At 39.8% G+C, this 21,033-nt stretch overlaps 2 protein-coding genes across 3 annotated transcripts; one reads left to right on the top strand and one right to left on the bottom strand.

Annotated features, from left to right (window-relative positions):
* Positions 1–4,162: 4,162 nt before the first annotated feature.
* Positions 4,163–13,735, bottom strand: LOC138964199 (uncharacterized). Of its 2 annotated transcripts, none has more exons than XM_070336094.1 (8): positions 13,602–13,735; positions 12,981–13,069; positions 12,364–12,548; positions 11,664–11,732; positions 9,563–9,756; positions 8,930–9,018; positions 7,348–7,497; positions 4,163–4,976 (listed from the first exon to the last, which is right to left on the bottom strand). In XM_070336094.1, the coding sequence occupies exons 2-8, from the start codon at positions 13,053–13,055 to the stop codon at positions 4,818–4,820; spliced, it is 921 nt and encodes a 306-aa protein (XP_070192195.1). In that variant the 5' UTR covers positions 13,056–13,069; positions 13,602–13,735; the 3' UTR covers positions 4,163–4,817. The 2 variants fall into 2 exon arrangements, with proteins under 2 accessions (XP_070192195.1, XP_070192194.1); XM_070336093.1 differs by having other exon boundaries at positions 13,624–13,734.
* Positions 13,736–13,979: 244 nt separating this feature from the next.
* On the top strand, positions 13,980–18,157 carry LOC138964200 (NADH dehydrogenase [ubiquinone] 1 alpha subcomplex assembly factor 3-like). Its single transcript, XM_070336095.1, has 5 exons — positions 13,980–14,311; positions 14,810–15,002; positions 15,483–15,549; positions 16,461–16,561; positions 17,368–18,157. The coding sequence occupies exons 1-5, from the start codon at positions 14,253–14,255 to the stop codon at positions 17,701–17,703; spliced, it is 756 nt and encodes a 251-aa protein (XP_070192196.1). The 5' UTR covers positions 13,980–14,252; the 3' UTR covers positions 17,704–18,157.
* Positions 18,158–21,033: the final 2,876 nt, after the last annotated feature.

Here is a 21,033-nt window from a genome sequence, read left to right on the forward strand (position 1 = left end):
CTAGTCAGTTACGAGTCACGTCGCGGCACGTGTCCCGAGGTTAGACGGAGCATTAGTTTTAACAAAATCCAGTACACAAATGAACATGGAAACAAACAAAAACACGAAATTATGTTTGGCAAAACATGAGCCTGCTTCGCATCGAGTTTATTTGACCTAGGTCTCTACTTCCACAGAATCTCTCAGACCTGCGAACCGATCTCTCACTACGGTCAGTCGCACCAGAGACATAGATGTAGGTCTATGGTCGCGCTCATCAGTTACTTGGCTGTTGCCGAAATTCAAGTCTTTCTGAGCCTAAAACTGATCTCCATTAATATTTCTCCAATATAGCAAAGATCACAGTTCTTTGAATCGAAAAACTTTCAACAAAATGTTTAAATGAAATAAACGAATCGGTCCTCTAAAATTAAAGGTAGCTTCTGGAGTGAGTTATTATGACTGGTTTTAATGCAGGATGTCTGATGTGACAGAATGTAAGGTGGTTTTGTTCACATGCATCTTCAAGTGACTGTAAATAGTCCAAGGACGGAGGGGTGGGGGTGGGGGGATGTTACAGGGGTTCCGGACCCCTCCCCCCCCCTTGCTGTCAAAAAAGCAAAAAAACAAAACAAAAATTCAGTCTGGGAAAAAAACTAAAGACATTTTCTGTCTGTGAAATTGTTGTTGTCGGGAGCAGATATCAATGAAGATAAATTGCCATTATTTAATACTAACTTTAAAAGAAATAATGAGTGGCTGCTGACACCAATTTATCATGTTTAAAATCAAGGATAAGCTACAAATTGTTAATTAAATAGCTAAAACTCTTCAGCCAGACCCCCCCAACCCCTGGACCCCAGGTTGTACCCCCCCCCCCCCCCCCTCACCCCTCTAGCTCTCTTGCTCCGCCCCTGAATACTGTGGTGTTTTTTTGTTTAGATAAAGTAAACTTGTCTTAGTTAACTTGCATATTATATATCAGGTGTGTGTGTGTCATCGAGCTTCTGTGTGTGTAGTACAATACTGTTAAACATGGTTATCAATTTTGTACTTGTTTTGCATGGTAGCGCGCGTTCAAACGTGTCGTTTAATCGTTTTCGAGCTGGTTTATGGTTGATAAAAAAGATTACTCAAAGATGCCTCATATTACGGAAAAGTACCAGCTGCATTCCTCATTTTCATTTGGGGGGGTAAACAGGTCTGCACAACCCCTTTATCTGTGTGTATGTGTATGTTATGCAAGCATGTGTTTAGCAGTGATTGTGTAAATGTCCTTGTAATATAAATCGTAATAGTCGTATACAGTGTAACCCCCCGCGGGTTAGGGGGAAGAATTTACCCGATGCTCCCCAGCATGTCGTAAGAGGCAACTAACGGATTTTGTTTCTCCTTTTACCCTTGTTAAGTGTTTCTTGTATATTCTTTCTTTCTTTATTTGGTGTTTAACGTCGTTTTCAACCACGAAGGTTATATCGCGACGGGGAAAGGGGGGGAGATGGGATAGAGCCACTTGTTAATTGTTTCTTGTTCACAAAAGCACTAATCAAAAAATTGCTCCAGGGGCTTGCAACATAGTACAATATATTACCTTACTGGGAGAATGCAAGTTTCCAGTAGTTTCTTGTATAGAATATAGTCAATTTTTGTAAAGATTTTAGTCAAGCAGTATGTAAGAAATGTTAAGTCCTTTGTACTGGAAACTTGCATTCTCCCAGTAAGGTCATATATTGTACTACGTTGCAAGCCCCTGGAGCAAATTTTTGATTAGTGCTTTTGTGAACAAGAAACAATTGACAAGTGGCTCTATCCCATCTTCCCCCTTTCCCCGTCGCGATATAACCCTTCGTGGTTGAAAACGACGTTAAACACCAAATAAAGAAAGAAAGTATACAGTGTACCATCAAGTCCCTATCACATATCTTCATGTTCTGATGTTAACGTCTTTTTATCCATGCAGACTTTTGTAGTTAATATCCCTCAGCAGCTAGTAAGATCTTGATCGTGTGGTTGGAGCTACCGTGCATCATAAGTAAGATTGCTGTAAAAATACATACGTGTACCAAGTACATTCTCATCCCAAAATCACAGGTACACAGGTACAGTAGTTGTATATTATATATAAATGTGCTAGATTTCAGTGGGTTTCTGCGGTGATTGACAGTATTGGCGTTAACCGATAATTACCGGTATTTTACCGGTTGAAACGAGAAATTACCGGAACAAAATTGGCTGCCGGTTTGACCTACCAGTTGTTTTTGTAGAACTACCGTGGGTGGGTTTTTTTGCTGGTAGAACAATAAAACCAGTACTCTGAGTTGGACTCTAACTGGTTCAAATGACCAGCCTGCCGGTTTTTTTCTGGACTGTTTACATCATAAAAGTTTGCGTACCAGTTTGAAAAAATACTAGCGCCATCACTGGATTGAGTGTTTCTGAATGTAAAACTTGATAACTTAAAATGCTATGTGAACATTTGTTTTACATATTTTGTACATAAGTAAAACTTGTTTATGTCAAATGCCATGTAAACATTATTGTTGCATATTTTCTACACCCCCCGCGGGTTAGGGGGAGTCCCATATTGGTTGGGACAAGAAAGAATTTACCCGATGCTCCCCACGACGACGTAAAACACCAAATAAAGAAAGAAAGATATTTTCTACATATATTTCATCCACATTGTTACATAATTATGTTCTTTGTGTATTTCATCCACTTATGTTAGGACTTCTGTTAAAGCCAAAACTTGTTTTGATGGTGAACAAAATTGTATGAATATTTTACACAACAAAATTGTGCAGCTGTGTGAAAACATTCTGGCTTTTGTTGTTGTTTCCCATTGTTGTGTACGTTATCTTAAATAAATTGGAATAACAGTTACGTACATATTTCTTGAAATCTGATCTTTGAGGAATACAGCAAGCCAAATTACATGAAACTAATTCTTCATTTCCTTGGTGCTCTAAATCATACACATGCCACTTCTGTTTTAAATGATGTTCCGCAATTATTTCTTCTCAATGAAATACAAGTACAATGCAATTGGTTTATTAAAACATTCCTAGTGATAGAAAGTGTGTTGCAGTTATTCTGACACTGATAGGCGATACACAGCACATGTATATATATGACATATGATGTTTTTCTTGTCTTTTCCGCCGCTCCATATAGATGATGAGTTGTATGTGTGAAGTGGATTTCTTCTTTTTCTTTGACTTATTCTTTTCCAGTTATTTGATTTGTTATTTAGTTGAAAAATGTGCTATGTAGTCTTTAAATCCACTTATTAGTATCAATGCAGGCCAGGCAGTAGTTCTTGTTTTTCTTTTTGTTGTTTAGAGGGTCACATTTTTAATTAGGTTTTCTATGTAATGTTGCTTGTATATATATATAAATATCTATCATGTCTGCTGGTTTGTTTGCTTTTGTTTTTTGTAGGTACTGTAGTAAGCTGGCGTTGTTAATCACAGGTAGCATTGCTCTGGCAGTGTTCTGTAATGCTGTTGGAGAGAAAGAGACAAGACTCAAGAGTGTGCATGTTTTGAGAGAGAGAGAGTGTGTGTGTGTGTGTGTGTGTGTGTGTGTGTGTGTGTGTGTGTGTGTGTGTGTGTGTGTGTGTGTGTGTGTGTGTGTGTGTGTGTGTGTGTTATAGAATAAATGAGGATCCCACCTATTTAGTGATAAACTGTGTATCATAGCTTTCATTTATGTTTTTGTTGTTTATTTGAGTCTATTACTCTTTCATCTGCTAATACCATAAATTTGCCTGCATTTGTGTACATTCTGTAGAGTGAAAAATCAGAATTCAATTGTGGAAGATTGACACTGTGGTTTCTGTCTGATTGCAAAAAAAACTCTCTTCTCAGGTTTCTCTATAATTCACAGTGATCTTTCACCTATTTTTTGGTTCAATGCTTTCTGTACAATGCTCCTCAAATAAAGCATATCAAACGGCAAAGACAAATTTGTGCGGGTCTGAGTAGAACTGCATGCAGTGAGTGAATGTACGTTGAAAACAGTGTCTTGCATTTATAGACTATTTAATATTCACACCCTGAGAAAAAGTGCCTCATGTTATTTCACTATTTTCAGACGGGTTATTTAGGGACAAATTAATTTGTAAATAATGTAGTGCACAATTCACTGCAGTTGTAACAAAGGATTGAACAAAGAATAAGTACAGATTTTCATACTCATTTATTTGCATTGTGAACTCTTTCTTCTCATATCTGCAGGTACACATACATAGGGACCTGTCTTAAAAACACATAAGATTAAACAGTTTCAGTTTGCTTTTTGTTCTCTTGAATGTCAGAGGTACTGTTATGAATCACTCACATTTTGTATCAATGATACATTTCCAATAATTTTTAAACTAGTACCATTGTACACACCAAATGCACTATGAGAAGCACACAATACAGATGGGAACGTCTTGAAAACACATGAGATTAAACAGTAGTCAGTTTGTTTTTCGTCTGAAATGTCAGGGATACTGTAATAAATCACTCACATTGTGTATCAATGATACATTTCGAATACTTCTTAAAATATTACCATTGTACACACAAAATGCACTTTTAGAAGCACACAATACATGCAATTGGAATAACATAAAAGCAATCACTGTACTCGGTTTCATTCCAATGTTTTCAAGATTTCTCTCTCAGGTCTCTCTCTCTCTCTGAGGTGTCTGTCTGTCTGTCTGTCTCAGGTCTCTCTCTCAGGTCTCTCTCTCTTAGGTCTCTCACTCTTAGGTCTCTCACACTCAGGTCTCTCACTCTTAGGTCTCTCACTCTTATGTCTCTCTCAGGCCTCTCTCTCAGGTCCCACTCTCATGTCCCACTCTCAAAATGAACCTTTTTAGAATTTTCTGTTTTCTTCTTTTTCTTCTTGCTAGAAGTTGTCTTTTTCATACCACTGTTATACAAATCTGTCTCCCATCTCTTTCTGTACATCATGTACAATCCCATAGCAGCCTGGGCATCTTGCACCTGAAACATGTAGTACCTCAACATTTAATAGTATGTCACGAAATCAATACAGTGGAACCCCCCTTTTAAGACCCCCCAATTTAAGACTTCCTCCCTTTTAAGACCCTGTTTTCTAAGACTTTCTATTCATAACCTTTGTAAATCTACCCTCATTTTAAGACTCCCTACTTTTTAAGACCTGATTTTGTCAGATTTTTGGAGGTCGTACATTCTGACAAATAATATATTAAAAAAACAAAAAACTGAACCAGCCTGAATGACGATGACACTTTCGAAAAACCTGTCCAAGATGATGACACTTTCGAAAAACCTGTCCAAAATGAGTTCTGAAAGAATCTGTTGTTTTATAAATGTTCAATATCCATGGTTCTCTCCCATTTTCCTCTGTCCCTACCACACACAGACATACACACGAAAACAAAGCAAGTACGCACATACAGGGGCTGCACTTGAAAAGCAGGTTTTGTACGTTGTACTTTATCTTATTACCTCCCCTTACCCACAAACTACAGTGGAGTCCGGGTACAACGAATCTCAAGGGAGATACATTTTAGTTGTTATATCAGTAATTCGCAGCAGAGTTTTCAACCCTAAATGGCCTCAACTGGCTCAAGACAAGTTTTCCCACTCACCTTCAAATGATCGTCCCATCGATCTTTCCTTGGAGAGTATAATCTCTGCATGTTTTCAACAGCTTCATAATTTAATCCATAGAGAGGCATAGTTCAAATGTTCACTTTACTGTAATTTTAGAAGTAAAATTTAAAAAGTCGTGTAAAAGCATGTACCGTATTTTCCGGGTCATAAGGCGCGACTTTTTTCCTCCTCGAGTGTATCAAAATACGAAAAAATCAAAGAGACCGCCTGAGTACCAGTCAAACAACTTGTGATAATGCATGTTTCAGCTACTAGGTACTACCCTGGCCATGTTTCCTCTCAAGACATCAAAGAGACCGCCCCATAGGTTAAACTGGTCACTGACCCCGGTGCAGGAAGTGTTTCCTCTCTCAGATATGACAGGGGAACCACCTCTCATAGCTAAAACTGGGTCATTGACCCCTGGGAAGAAGGTCAGTGTCAAGGCATCACAATGGACCTGCCTTTGATCTCGTGGCACACACAGAGCATACATATTTCCACTCTGTATTCTTCCTTTGATGTGCGGCTTATTTTCATTCTTGGACCGTTTGTTACCGGTATACTTTTACTTGTGTTTGTGTATTTTTGTCTTTGGAGAGAATTATTGACATCAGTTCGTTGTAGCCTTGTGACTTTTATAGACAAAACGGTTCTGGGGCGATGAAATAAGAGGGGTTCGTTATGCAAATGAGTTGAAAAAGTTTGTTGTAGCCGGAAAGTAACAAGTAAGAAATAGAAGGCTGTTTGCCGGGAAATCAATGGCAGTTCGTTAAAAGCGGGATTTCGTTATACCCAGGTTCGTTATAGCTGGACTCCACTGTACATCCATTGGAACCCTTTGTGATTGTCCCACATGAATTCTCACTCAAGTTTTGCTGCAATTTTTTTTTTTAACCAGTATTCCATTTATCCAGAATCCTATTCTTGTGGAGCCTTGGATGTTCAGCTGCTGACCTCTGGAGCATTACACTTCATTTGAACGCGCGTCACAGACCCTCTGTCATAAGACTCTTCTTTTTAAAACCTCGCTTTTTCAGATTTTATGTTCAAAGGTCTGTAAAGTCACCTTCTTTATAAGACTACCCCTAATTTAAGACCTGATTTTGTCAGATTTTACGAAGTTCTAGGGGGGGGGGGGGGGGGGGGGGGGGGGGGGGGGGGGGGGGGAGAGGGTAAACGTTCTGCAACATTCTCACTTTGACATGCAACCATCCCTCTGTTTTCAGCAATTTCTCATCTTTTTCCTCTAAGCAATTGCTCAATTATACAGTGATCCCCTCTTTTAAGACCCACCCCCTCTTTTTAAGACCCTAGTATTTGAGATTTTTTTTAAATCACAATGCCTGACAATTTACCTCCATTGGAAGACGTACTACTCCTCTGATTCTCTCAAGATTGTTGGAGATCCTAACAAGGATTCCACTGTACCCACTTTGACATGCATCCATCCCTCTGTTTTCAGCAAATTCACATCTTTTCTTTTCCCTCTAAGCAGTTATACGGTGGTACCCCTATTTAACCCCCCTCTCCTTTGAAGACCCCAGTATTTAAGATTTATTTTATTCATAATGTCTAGCCTGTCAATTTACCTCCATTGTAAGACTACTCCTCAGATTCTCTCGGATTTGCGGAGGTCCTTACAAAGATTTAACTGTACCCACTTTGACATGCATCCATCACCCCTCCACGCACCCTTAGTTTTTCATCCAAGCTGCCGCATAATTGCACTTACCGAGTTATGTTCTCCTTGCTGTACTTCCACCCCCAGAATCTTTGCAGACAGCTTTTTCAGTGAGGGTCTGCCGCTTCCTGAAAGCTGCCGGAACAGTTTGTATCGAGATGAGTCTCGGATGTTCTTGTTTGGGTGGTCCAAAAACAGCACCTATAATGGTGAAGGATTAAAAAAATATTATGAAATACATAAGACAGGCATGGGAGTTGACAAAAGTAAAAAAGGCTGAAATTTTGTAAGTAATATTAAAGTCGACGGCACGAAGCGTCTAGCCGGACAAAAAATTCTCAAAAAAAAACAAATTGTGCAATTTGCTGTCATCTGAGCTCCAAGTTTGCCATTAAATTCAGTTTTCCTTCCCCCGTTTATTTTTTCGGCGGACACTTTGGCTTTTTCGGCGGAACGAAAAAAACAATCGGCGGAAATTTGCCTTTTGACGGACAATTCCCATGCCTGATAAGACCATAAGTTGATACTGGGATGTGTAATAATCTGGTGTTTGGTGTTTGTATTCGGAGGCTATCGTAGGGTCACACTCTCAGCCATCTCAGTATAACATCAAACGAATGTCTATCACTAAGTTTATTCATTAAAAGTCGTGCCCCTTGAGTCCCCTTGTGGTGTGATATGTGCGCGTTATAAATTCTCGTATTATTATTAAGTATAGAGTAGAGCATAAGATACAAGCAGCATACACTAACAGAGCTTAGCACAGAATGAAGCTGATTAGCATAGGATGCAGCTGTGCTGGCAAGTGTAGAGTGCATCATGTACTCTTATTTTAACTGATGGTACCAGACAATGGGAAGAGGATAGAGGTCAGTTGGGAGAGGCTGGATGGTGGCACAGTTGATAGTACTACAGGATGCATAATGAAACATACAAAAAATAATGAAATTACTTCATGTATTGAGATCACTATTTACAGGGACACAACCGTCGAACGCTGAAGAAGAAGAGATCATTATTTTGTCAGTGATACATGTCGTAATTGATTTGTTTTTTTTCTGTCCTTCAGCTATGTCAGAGATGTACATCTGCACATCTATCATATGCAGAGCTCACATTTATTTATTGTGGTCAACTATTTACCTTGAGGTCATTGTGAAGTGCATGTCCAACAAGGACTCTTCCCTTCAGCAGGCCACTCACAACTATTTACCTTGAGGTCATTGTGAAGTGCATGTCCAACAAGGACTCTTCCCTTCAGCAGGCCACTCACAACTATTTACCTTGAGGTCATTGTGAAGTGCATGTCCAACAAGGACTCTTCCCTTCAGCAGGTCACTCACAACTATTTACCTTGAGGTCATTGTGAAGTGCATGTCCAACAAGGACTCTTCCCTTCAGCAGGCCACTCACAACTATTTACCTTGAGGTCATTGTGAAGTGCATGTCCAACAGGGACTCTTCCCTTCAGCAGGCCACTCACAACTATTTACCTTGAGGTCATTGTGAAGTGCATGTCCAACAAGGACTCTTCCCTTCAGCAGGCCACTCACAACTATTTACCTTGAGGTCATTGTGAAGTGCATGTCCAACAAGGACTCTTCCCTTCAGCAGGCCACTCACAACTATTTACCTTGAGGTCATTGTGAAGTGCATGTCCAACAAGGACTCTTCCCTTCAGCAGGTCACTCACTTCTCTCTGAACCACCAAAAATTCTTCAGCTGCAAATGTTACACACAAAGCATTCAAAGAATCAATCTTTCAACAATATGCAATCAATTTTTTGCTTTAAACTGTGAAATAACGATGCTGATCCAACAAGAATACACTTCAATAAATAAAATAATAAATGGTGCACTGTGCAATGCATATGTGCATGCACTCAATCTAATCATGAGACATTACAAAGAAAGCCTTCAGTTACTATAACAAATCAAATCACATCAATTTGCTAGCTTTCATTCCAGCACATGGAATAAGCCATAACTTTAATGGTAAACTTACATGATGTAATATCTCTCTAAAAGCCAATGATAAGCCAAAGCCTACTGAGAAGGTAAGGTTGATTCTTGAAAAATCCATTGCCTTGAACCAGGAAAAGTTGTTGTGCAAAAATATATGAAGATCAATATTTCAAAGGCCTGAAGAATATTCACCCCTGACATATAAGCCCAAACCAGTTAGCTGAAGAGAAAGTAGGAGTGACACCTTAAAAAAAAATTCCTTCAACTAGGAACAGTCAAACACACACACACACAAACTTACCTTTCCAAAGGTCAGAAGCACGCACACCACTGACATGCGTGCGAAAATCAGTGACCTTTTCTCGTGGCCTGACAAACTTGTCATAGACACAGTGACCATGCTGGTTTACAAGAGAAACTCGAGCAAGCACACTCTCCACCCCATCCTTTCCCACACCCACCATTTCACAATCCATCGCAAGGGCTTTTGTCGGGCTTAAAACAAAAAAGAAAAATACATGAGAAAATGAAAACAGAAAGATTAAGCACAGTTATTTTATGATTTTATTCCTGTTCACATGTGTAAAGTATGATTTTATATATTCCTTTTCGCAAGTGTAAAGGGTGTCTGTATGCTGAATGCTTACAAATGTGGCTTTTGTTGGGCTAAATAAAAATATTACAAAAAATTCAGAAAAAGCCACAGTGATTTAGTGATTTTATTCTTTTTACACGTGTAAACATTCAGCATATATACCACATCTCCAAAATTGCAAGCCTCAGGCAACAATAAGAAATCTTGGAACAAAAGCGGGTTAGAATAAAAAAAAATGTAGACTTTCTTGGTTGCCACAGTGAAATTGTATGTAAAGTAAACATACCTAAGTGGACAGAGTGAATCACTCCCTCAAGAGTACGTTAGCAATCTGTCCAATGGGTGCATGTTGGCACGGTATGAAAGTTCCTTCTTTTTTCACGCCACTACTGCATGAACCATGGAACTACAATTATCTTCTTCAGTTTAGAGCTTTAGTTTTGTCCAGCACCCTCCTGCTGAAATGCTTATCAAATTGGAAATGTTCACTTCAGGCATAGTCACATCAGCGCTCCCCATAACTGTGCAGCCTGTATGCACTAGAAGCCCAAACGCATACCTGTCAAGTACTTTTGGCCTCTGACCATAGTAAATGGCATAAGAAACCATAGTTGGGGATCAAAAACCATAGTTAATGCGTGGATCAGGATGTGGTTAAACGCACAAATTCAACTTCTCACGCATACACACTAAACCAATCAGATTGTTTTTCGCAAACTAAAAGTAAAACACATAAATTCCTTTCTACACAAACTGCTCTTTATTTACCACTACATGTAATACATTTACACTGCACTCTTGTTCGTTCATTTTTTTTGTCACTTGTCACTTGTGTTCTTTGTTGTATTCATCTGTGCAAATCTTTGCTTTGTCAATCATGCTGCCAGTCACCTTAAAATCATGGCAGCATGCATCAGAGTTAATTTTGACCTGTAAGAAGGCAGTCAGTGTGTCAGCTCCCAGACTGTGATCCAGCACTTGAAGGTGTTGCAGGGTTTCACTGCCAAATGGAAATTTATTCAACATTTTCCTCACACAGGCCATGTAGAACTGGCGCACATCATGCCAGAACTTCTGTTGTGTGGCTGGTGCAAGCTCCTCCTCAGAAATGAATGAACGGCAGTCCATGCCAGCAAAAAAAAAACTTTTTTTTTTTTTTTTTTTTTTTTTTAATGCTGAAAATGCGTATGGTTTGAGCAATGAGGTATACGACGTAGGACCCAAAAAACACCGAAAAACCATAAGAATTACGCAGAATGCGTAGGACTTGACAGGTATGCAAACGAATGTACTGGAAATTCTTGGAGGGGGTCCCATGACACACTAAGCAAAAAAGAGCATGGCCCGGGAAATAATAGATTTAGGTTATCATGCGTACAGTTGGTACTGATGTGATCGTCTACTAGTTTCATTACAGAGTAAACAAAAATGTACACTTGGCTGAGTTTTGATGACGAGAAAGTTTTCTGTCGGATCCGTACCGACGTGAATTGTTTTGGTGTAAATCTATTCCATTCAACAAATAACACTTTTGTGAAGGTATCATACAACTACCAAAAGTCCTGCTGATTTGGGGACCCTGTAAAGTTCCACTGAGGGGGTCCTTGGGCCCCTTTCAAGGCATAATTGGGAGTCTGGACTGTAAATATAAAAAGAGGAAAATCTTATTCATGATAACAGGCACTTCCTGAACCTTATTTGGTTTTTGTTGTTTATCAGCAAAGAAGTTTAACAAGCAAAGAAATGAACGAAACATTTCTGAGGACCACAGTACACATCCTGTTACAATGACACAAAACCAACTCACTGTGTCAATGCACTGTCCAAAACCAAGGCTTCTTTTCTACTGCTCTTGACACCATTCCCTGTTTGAACCCTGAAATAAATTAACATATCTGTACATCAGAAAATGAACGCAAGACGCAATAATTCAATTGATCATGAATTATGACAGAACTGCATCAAGTCACATTGCCTAAGTTAGATACACAGAAGTCTGTACAAAAACGCCGGTCCATCAAAGTACATGTATTCTACTCCTTTATCCTTCGTGTAGTCTTATTACTATTATTCACTACAAGGAATATTACAAATGGAAGCTCACACTGCCGACTTTCAAGCTTTCTTCAAAGGATTTTGCACCCCATTCCCGAACGCATGAGCCATGAGGCTCAGTCAGACATAAACAAAAATGATTAAGCTTTCACTTCAAGTAAAAAACTTGAAACCACAACTCACAAACTTCCAGTAGTTTGTCAAGAATGGGCGATATGTCAACACCAAATCAACTGATCAAGCTGAGACAACGGTAAAGACCTCCCAATTCCTCCATTTTAAGTCTTGCTTTTTCAGATTTTCTGCACATAACCTCTGTAAATGTACCCCCATTTTAAGATCCCCTCCTTTTTAGGACCTGATTTTCTCAGATTTTTGGAGGTCTTAAAAAGGGGGTTCCACTGTACCAATTATTTGATGGTCAGAAAACTTCTCTGACCAGCCACACTTACTTTCCTGTTTTCACTTCTCTGTCAGTCCCACTTCTGTTACCAGTTTCCTTCTGCTTTCTGTCCTTGTCTGTTGATCCCAGATGTTTTACTTCTTTGTCAGAAACAGTCCCTTCCTTTAGCCGCTTATGTTTGTGGTCCTTTTGTAAATCCTCTGACTTTCTTTTCTGCGTTGTTGGTCCTATGGTCTGAATAAAAATAGCAAGGTTTCAGTAGCTTGAAAAGACACAAATTCTGTAAGCATCAAGAGTTCAAGCACATTTATAACCATGAGTAATCCGAAAAGGAACACTGTTTTTGCTTTCAAGTTCACAATGGACGCTTATTCAGTCACATACATGCACACACACACAGAAGTCTCTCTCTTTTTCTTCCGTAATGTTTAAAGTTGTACAGTCAAACCTGTCTATAACAACCACCCAATCAAAGGACCAACCAAAAGTGGTTGCGTTAGACAGGTGCATGGTCGCTATGGAAAGGCAAATTACATGGAAAAAAATCACTGGGAACTTTTCAATGGTCAATATGGGCAGGTGGTTGCTAATGAGAGGCAGCCTCAAGGGGAGGTTTGACTGTACCAGTAATGTCTGATCATAAATCAAAAGGAAAATACAACTTACTGATAGTAGTTTCTTCCAGTTTGACGAGTACTCAGCCTTATCTTTTGGTGGCCCCCCTGGCTTGGGTGTTGACATTTTTGTCTTAGCGCCTGCAAAGTTTTTCTAATTATTAGTTCACATAAACATGCATGCTTGTAAAGTGTTAATTTTTTTTTATTAATGATAAAGTAACCAAGAAACAGTAACACTAACACTACCAGTTCTTTAACCAGCATTATCAATATCACTGCCTTGTCGCTAGGTTCAGGTAGTTAAACTGCAAATTCAAACTAGCGTACCATTATAACCATAATATTAATAGATACGATTAGCAGCAGAACAATGGGTTACATTTACAGGTAATGCCAAGGGTGCATTCTAAACGGTAAACCACCCCATTTTATTATTATCTTTGAATTGATCATGATGAATGGTTTTCTGCGTTTTTAGGAGCAACTCTCTCTCTCTCTCTCTCTCTCTCTCTCTCTCTCTCTCTCTCTCTCTCTCTCTCTCTCTCTCTCTCTCTCTCTCTCTCTCACACACACACGAGACAGAGAGATGGATGGTTGGATGGAGAAAGAAAGTGTGAATCTTCAAGTTTAACCCCAAAAAATATACAAGAAACGAATCAAATAGACGTACTGAATAGCAGCGATTGACAAACCCAGGATAGTTCGGGTGAAAAAGTGTCCACGTTTTTCCAGCTCAAAGTGTTCTTCTGGTTCAAGGGACAGATGAATACCAACAAAACCCATGCGGTGACTTCGAGTGATAAGCATAGCCTCCCTTGAACAAGTCTTATTGTACAAAACCTTTTTACGTTCCGTTTTATTTGTTCTCCTTTCTCTGTAAAATGGTGAAATTGTAAATCCACCTTATAAATCTAAAAATGAGATAATGATTTATATCAAATTGAATGTTGTTAAAATATAGTTTGTATCTTTTTGGTTTTTTGAATTTATTTTGCTTCTATCTGGCAAGTTGACTGTAGTGCTAAAGTTAACCTCACAGTGCAGAAGAGTCACAGAGTACACTCACCTTGGGTTAGATAGAAGTTAAATCATGCAAAATGTTCCTTGATTGACATTTAACGGACAAGAACAAAACTAGTGTGGACTCCTGCGTGAAGACGTTTAGGATCTGAGATCCGGTGTATGCATTGTCTGTTTTGTTCTTGCTTTTCGTAGTTACAACTGCAAGAACATTGATTTTTGACCAGCACTGTGACTGTAGTGTAGCAGACGACCCTCGTGCAGGCAGGGACTAGGGAGATCACACTCACAGGCAGTCATCATGGTACTTATTTCGAGATTAAGCCGTTTCCTCGTAAGAAACGTCCGTTCTTCACTCAGGTAAACCACCTAGTATTCTTGCATTAATTATTACTCTGTGCATACAGTATGCTAGCTGAGACTGTTGGTCTCAAGTTTCTTGGTGTTCAAACCATTTTTGTGTGTGAGGTATCTAGTATCTGTTGTAACTTGTATTGATCTTGATTTATGGCCGGCACACTGTAAAGCATGACAGTGTAACTGAATACAAGGATTATTTCAGTGTGTGTGTGTTTGTGAACATACACACATGTATGTGTGTGTGTTTGTGCGCGCTCCTGTGTGGGCGTTGTTTTTTTTAAGAGCCTTAAATAAATTGATTAACAGTTCAATGTTAATTACAACAGAAGCTAAGAGATGCATTTCATAATACACAGCCCCAAATCAACTTTGTAAGTCTGGTCGATAAATAGTATCACTCACTATCAGATTATGTAGAACCGCTAATAATAGTATAATCACAATTAGCTCATTCGATCAAACCTTTCAAAATGTTATTTCTTCTCTACAACTTACCAGAGCCAGTGTTCGACACTATGACCCAGAGACAGGCGGGGAAGAGATCAGAAGCACAACGGTGACCATGCTGAGCAAAGAAGATGACGACTACCTTTATGTGGAGGCCTACAGTAATGTTGGCTTCAAACTCAGCAATGGTTTCAGGATTGTTGGCCCTTGCGTTCTGTTTCCACGATCCATTTTGCACTGGGCGGTGAGTGTTGTGCTGTCCTTTTGATGGATTTGTTGGTGTCATGTCTTTTGGGTGGAGATTTTACTATGTTCGAAACTTCTGAACTTTAGCAGTGAGTAAAATTTCTTAATTCCCATTTTTAGAAGTGAAAAGCTATGGTGAACAGAACATGACAGCAATTTTTATTGAGACACTTGTCAGCTCATACGTTTTCCTTTCAAGAGACATTTTATAGCTTCTTTTGTCACACTTACAGTGACAGATTGTTTGTAGAACTGTTGAATGATAAGTAACGCATTAATCGATGACACAAAATCAAGAACAGAACTTCTGCGAGTAAGCTGCATGTTAAAGCTGAGCCAATAGTTTTACACAAGACATTTGATAATGTTATCAAACAGTTGTATTTTTGTTGTTGTTGTTTTTACAGGTAATGAATCACTCTTACAACCGTTGTTCTAAGTCATTAGTAAGTCTCTCTTCTGTTGAATTGTGTTGCAGATTGGTGGTACTCATGAACTGAATGAAGATTCTCTGTCCTTGTTTCCACTTCTTGAACCGAAGCTGGGTAAGGAAATTTGTGTACATTAATCTGTCTGTCACCCCTAGCACTCTGTTTGGTTGTTGTGTTTGAATGTATTATGTATTGAATCAATGAATGAACTCAAACCAAGATATATTTCTGTGTAATACACATGGTTGAAATAAAATCTTATGTGAAAAAAGTTGCACTTCAGAGCGTCTGTTAGTCTGATATACTGATTTATCAGGTTCATGAAAGGTGACAGGTTTACTATCAAATTGCTGTATCAGTATTTCATCCTTTTACAAATGGACTGTTTTCATATTGCAGCTTTAAACTACCCCTGTTTTTAGCTTCTTAGACAGGCATGTGTATTTTTATGCGAAGGAAATTTTCTAAAAATATTATTGCTGCAAGCTGAATGTTTCAACAGGATTATTATGTGCTTAGTTTAGAAGACTTTTTGGATGCATTAGTTGAAGTGGATCCAGACAAATAAGCAGGTATGTGTGAGGCAAACATAATTTATTCAAGATTGATAATGCTGCCACAGAACCCAGTCTTTGCTGAAGATTGATGCATCTACTAAAATAGCCCTAAGAAAAACTGTACAAACAAAGCCATGAAGGAAAACTCAAGCAAAAATGAAATGTCTTCCCTACAGCTGCACCTGCTCCCCCTGCTCACCCACCCATCCCCTCCCCCCCCCCCCCCCCCCCCCACACACACACACGCTACACACCATAACCCTATTATCCTCCAAAGAACTTGCAGGGTGCTCATTGCTTGTAGGTTGTGTGATTTCACATACACATGCTTGCACACACACACACACAAACATTAGACAGTCAGTGACACACACATGCACACACACACACACACACACACACACACACATTGCCCCTATATATTTGCTTTTAAGCTGTGTGATTCATTTTATTTTTATTCATGTTCAGATCTTTTAGTCTTGGGAGTTGGAGACCATGGAGCCAAATATGACAAGAGCATCGTCAGATACCTTCGTTCAAATAATATCAACGTGGAGATTTTGCCAACAGTAAGTCTAACTGCATACATTTATATGGTTTGGAAGGGAAAATGAGTAAGTTCTTTGCCAAAACAAGCAAACATGCAGACCATGACTTTGCAGTGAGGTGTATTAGAAGAGAAAAAAAGATTTCATTGGAGAACCATGCATTTTGCCATTTAATTCTTTCAGATAAAATAATTCATCATATGCTTATATGGCCTTATTGATTCTTCTCTGAAGTTGTTCTTTATCATTTCTATTTTTATGTGACTTTTGCACATATTTTTGTCTGCATTTTTGTTTGTGAGTGGATTTATGAACATTTTTTACCAGGGGAGATAATTATGGACAGTACGTTTGAAATATATATATAAGTGTGTTATTGTCTTTCCATTTAACTGTTTTTCTAGTCTCCCTTCAACTTCTTTCATTTCTATATTTGCGTATCTACTGAATGGCTTTTCTCATCTTATTCTAACTTTTTTTATCTTTGTGTATTTTTGTGTCCATTGATCTCATCATAACGTCTTTTTTCTCTGCCATTTTTGTCAGTCCACTGAACAGCTTTCCTTGTTTTGGTATACAGTTGAACCTGTCCTAGTGACCTCCTCTCAGTAATGACCACCTTCCCACAAAGACCACCCAAAGGGATCCCTGACAAAGTGTTGTGCATATAATTCACTTTTTCATAGTGACCACCTCTCTATAAGTATAACAACTTTTTTTGGTCAGTCCCTTGGTTGGTCGCTATAGACAGGTCTGACTGTAATTTCTATTTTATCTGCATGTTTGTGAATGTAACTGCTTTTCTTATCGTTCCATATTTTCTGCAGGATCAAGCGTGTTCAACGTTCAACTTTCTCAACGCTGAGAGACGTATCGTGGCGGCTGCTATGATTCCGCCCACCTACATGAATTTAGACCGAGATGATGAGGATCTTCACATTCGAGCACGGCTGGAGGCAGAAGAAAATTTATATGAACTGAAAAGTGGATTCGGTGATCAGCCCTTGATAGATGAATCTGATCCTGTTCTGAAAGGAGTGAAAGAGAAAGTGTTTCCAGCCCTTGGACTCAATGTGAAAAAAGAAACAGAAACTGGGAAGGCCAAGGAAGAAGGAAGAAAAAGCAAAGACAGTGATAGAGACAAGAATAAGAAAGGTAGCTAGTGTGTGTTGGGTCTGACTAAAAACAGGTGATTTTTTTGTAGCTCCAACAGTCTCCGAGTGGCTGTTCTAATGTACTTTGACACCAAATTGATGTCTGTTTTTGGAGAGTCTGTCGTGCATCTTGATCATGCGTGTGAATGGTGAAATGGTGTGTGTTTGAATGCAGGTGTGTAAAGTGCTCCTTCTTAGTTGTCTGCTTCGTCAATCTTGGGATTGCAACATTTAGCAGGTTTTGTGTAGGTATGCATCATAGGTAATCAACATTTATTTTCTGAAAAAGCACCATCACTTCCGGCAACTGATTTTTTTTTTAATAAGTTGTATTGTAATGTAACATCACAACTGACATTTAGAACTAGAAATGTTAATTTTCATCTGCCTGAAAATATTTGTGTCTGTTCATTGCATGCAGATAATTCAAAGAATCACAAATAAAAATCGTTTTGAAATATTTCACCTTGCGAATCACTTGAATGTTTGATGATACCACAGTCATTCAAAAGGTGGTTGCCAGCGGTTATCAGCTTCTCTGTCTATTTTCTTCTTTGTTTGACCTTCCTTCCTATGTAGACCAACTTGTAAACCAACACAGATGTGACAGGGTTTTTTCTGAGATAAGAGCATCCATGGCATGGCCCGTGCACTTGGACGTGCAACAATAACAAATCTGAATTGTAGATGCTCTCTGTCCACTGTCATATTTATGTGATTGAATTTATTTTATAACTGATACCCAGGGAAAACTGCAAACTGAATTAAGCAACAAAACGCCAGCGTTTTACAGGACAGAGACGGGCTTTTCATTGTTGGTATGTCCCATGAAAAAGCTTGGTCAGATCGGTATTGGTGTACATAACCGTTTACATGGTATAAAAGGTACCTTTGAAGGCATGATTTTTGAGTCACTTGAGAAAAAGTGACTCTATGTAATCGGTCACTGTTAGTCTGTCCGGCCGGCCGGCCGGCCGGCCGTCCGTAGACACCACCTTAACGTTGGACTTTTCTCGGAAACTATCAAAGCGATCGGGCTCATATTTTGTTCGAAATGGCTATTTTGCCGGTACCGGCAACGTAGCCTGTAGGCTACGTTGCCGGTACCGGCAAAATAACGATATGTTACGGTAGAGGCTATTTTGCCGGTTGGACGCTGCCCATTGCGTATACCGGCAAAATAACGATATGTTACGGTAGAGGCTATTTTGCCGGTAGAGGCTCTCTCTCTCTCTCTCTCTCTCTCTCTCTCTCTCTCTCTGTGATTAAATACTCACCAATAAATGACAGTTTTTGATGGGAATTTCTTTGGGGGAGAGAAGTGTTCACTGATTGACAAATCTGCCCTGTCGTTTTAGGGTGATTTTCGTTCAACCGAGGCCGATGCTCAACAATCCGACAGGCAATCAAACACACGTTTGGGAGTTTGACAGACAGCAACAAAATGGGCTTCAACGTCGGTGATCAATTTGCTTCGTATGAAGAGTTTCAACAGGCACTTGTGGGGTATGAGAAATCCACATTTGTGCAGCTGTGGAAACGCGACAGTCGCACTCTGGCGGCAGCACAAGGACGATGTCCAAATAGAAAATTCAATAGCGCCATCAAGTTTTACGAACTGACGTACTCGTGTGTACATGGAGGGAAGAAGCACCACAGCAAATCGACGGCCGGATTACGTCCAAATCAAAAGACGTTTAAAATCGAGTGTCCGTTCACACTGAAACTTCGCGCAAATCCAGAGGGGACACATCTGCTGGTCACGAAGTTCGACAACATTCATAACCACAACGTCTTAGAATGTTTGTATAATGTCATGCCGGCTCAACGCCGATTGAATAAGGAAGACAAGGAAAAAGCCAAGGAAATGCTCAAGGTCAACGCAGACACTGAGAAAACTTCTGCGGCATCATTTGTCGACAAATTCAGGAAAGGTTTTAACCATGAAAGACATTCACAACATCGGTACCTCAGTGAAATCAAAGTCAAAGTCTTCCTGCTCGAAGACTCAACTCAACGACATCGCCAGTTATTTGAACAGTCAACCAGGCGTTACTGCTGAATACGTAGCAGATGAAAATGATGTGCTGAGTGGGATTTTCATACAAGATGCGTCTATGCAGCACACCTTCAGCCAATTTCCGGAACTGATTCTTGTGGATGCGACACATAAGACCAACGAACTGAGAATGCCCTTCTATCTCCTTACCATTGTGGACGGGAATGGAGAAACCGAAATCGTCGCAGCGTTTGTTGTGGCCAGTGAGGAGGAACACACGATAAGGAAAATGATTCAGTTGTTCAAGAGACACAATCCACGGTGGACCGACACGAAGGTCGTGATGACCGACAAGGATATGGTAGAGAGGAACGTTTTCAGAGATGAGATTCCAAACGCTGCATTACAGATTTGCCTGTTCCACGTCCTGCGGACGTTCAAGCGTGAGATCACCACAGAGAAGATGGCGATCAGTGCGGGAGAGAGGACTACAGTGCTGGAAATTATACAAAAGCTGGCGTATGCAACGTCCGAAGAAGAGTATAATGCCAACTACCGAAACCTAGAGTCCACACAGGATCGACGAGTCATCGACTACTACAACATCAATTGGAAACCGATCACGGAGCAATGGGTTGAGGGGTTCAAACACAAGCAAATGTCCCTCGGTGAGCGCACCAACAATCGATTGGAATCAACATTTCAAAAACTGAAATCAATGACGTCACCGTCGAATTCTCTGCTGGAGTTTCTATCTGTTTTCTTTTCGTTTCTCACCATGGTGCGAACAGAGCGCGACACGAGGGTTGCTCAAATGTTTTCCAAAGTCCCTTGTAGCGTGCGAACAAGAGACGAATGTACACAGCAGTTCATGGAGTACCTCACCCCACACGCGTTCAAACGAGTTGAAAAACAATTGGAGCGAGCAGGCCATGTCGTACTCCAAGAGGATAACGGGCACTTTTCCGTGACCAGTTCAGAAGGGGAAATCTGCGTGACGCCAATATCCTGTGATTGTACTTTCTACAAGTCCATGTCGCTACCGTGTCGACATATCTTCGCTGTGAGAAAGATATGCGGTCGTGATTTATTCGACACTGAATTGATTGCCCAACGGTGGACACTTGAATACTACAAACGCGGCCATCGATTCTTTCAGCCACTTTCTGACATTGTTGAAGAACGACTACCTGTGACAGTCGAAACGACGCCTCGTCCACGTATTGTCACAGCAAACGACCGATACCGGCGAGCCCTCTACCTCGGACAACAATTGGCTTCTTTAGCTGCAGAAAACAACTTTGATTTCCAAGAGAAATTGAGCGTGTTAGATTCTGTTG

The sequence above is a fragment of the Littorina saxatilis genome, linkage group LG4 (assembly GCF_037325665.1).
Source record: "Littorina saxatilis isolate snail1 linkage group LG4, US_GU_Lsax_2.0, whole genome shotgun sequence".
NCBI lineage: Eukaryota > Metazoa > Mollusca > Gastropoda > Littorinimorpha > Littorinidae > Littorina > Littorina saxatilis.

What these genes read in the sequence shown, in the direction of transcription:
- LOC138964200 (XM_070336095.1), top strand. Translation starts at nt 14,253, where the DNA reads ATGGTACTTATTTCGAGATTAAGCCGTTTCCTCGTAAGAAACGTCCGT. An exon ending in GATCCATTTTGCACTGGGCG is followed by an intron (nt 15,003 to 15,482) that starts GTGAGTGTTGTG and finishes ATTGTGTTGCAG; the next exon opens with ATTGGTGGTACTCATGAACT. An exon ending in ACTTCTTGAACCGAAGCTGG is followed by an intron (nt 15,550 to 16,460) that starts GTAAGGAAATTT and finishes ATTCATGTTCAG; the next exon opens with ATCTTTTAGTCTTGGGAGTT.
- LOC138964199 (XM_070336093.1), bottom strand. Translation starts at nt 13,714, where the DNA reads ATGGGTTTTGTTGGTATTCATCTGTCCCTTGAACCAGAAGAACACTTT. An exon ending in TTTCACCCGAACTATCCTGG is followed by an intron (nt 13,070 to 13,623) that starts GTTTGTCAATCG and finishes AAAACTTTGCAG; the next exon opens with GCGCTAAGACAAAAATGTCA. An exon ending in TGCTTCTGACCTTTGGAAAG is followed by an intron (nt 9,019 to 9,562) that starts GTAAGTTTGTGT and finishes TAACATTTGCAG; the next exon opens with CTGAAGAATTTTTGGTGGTT.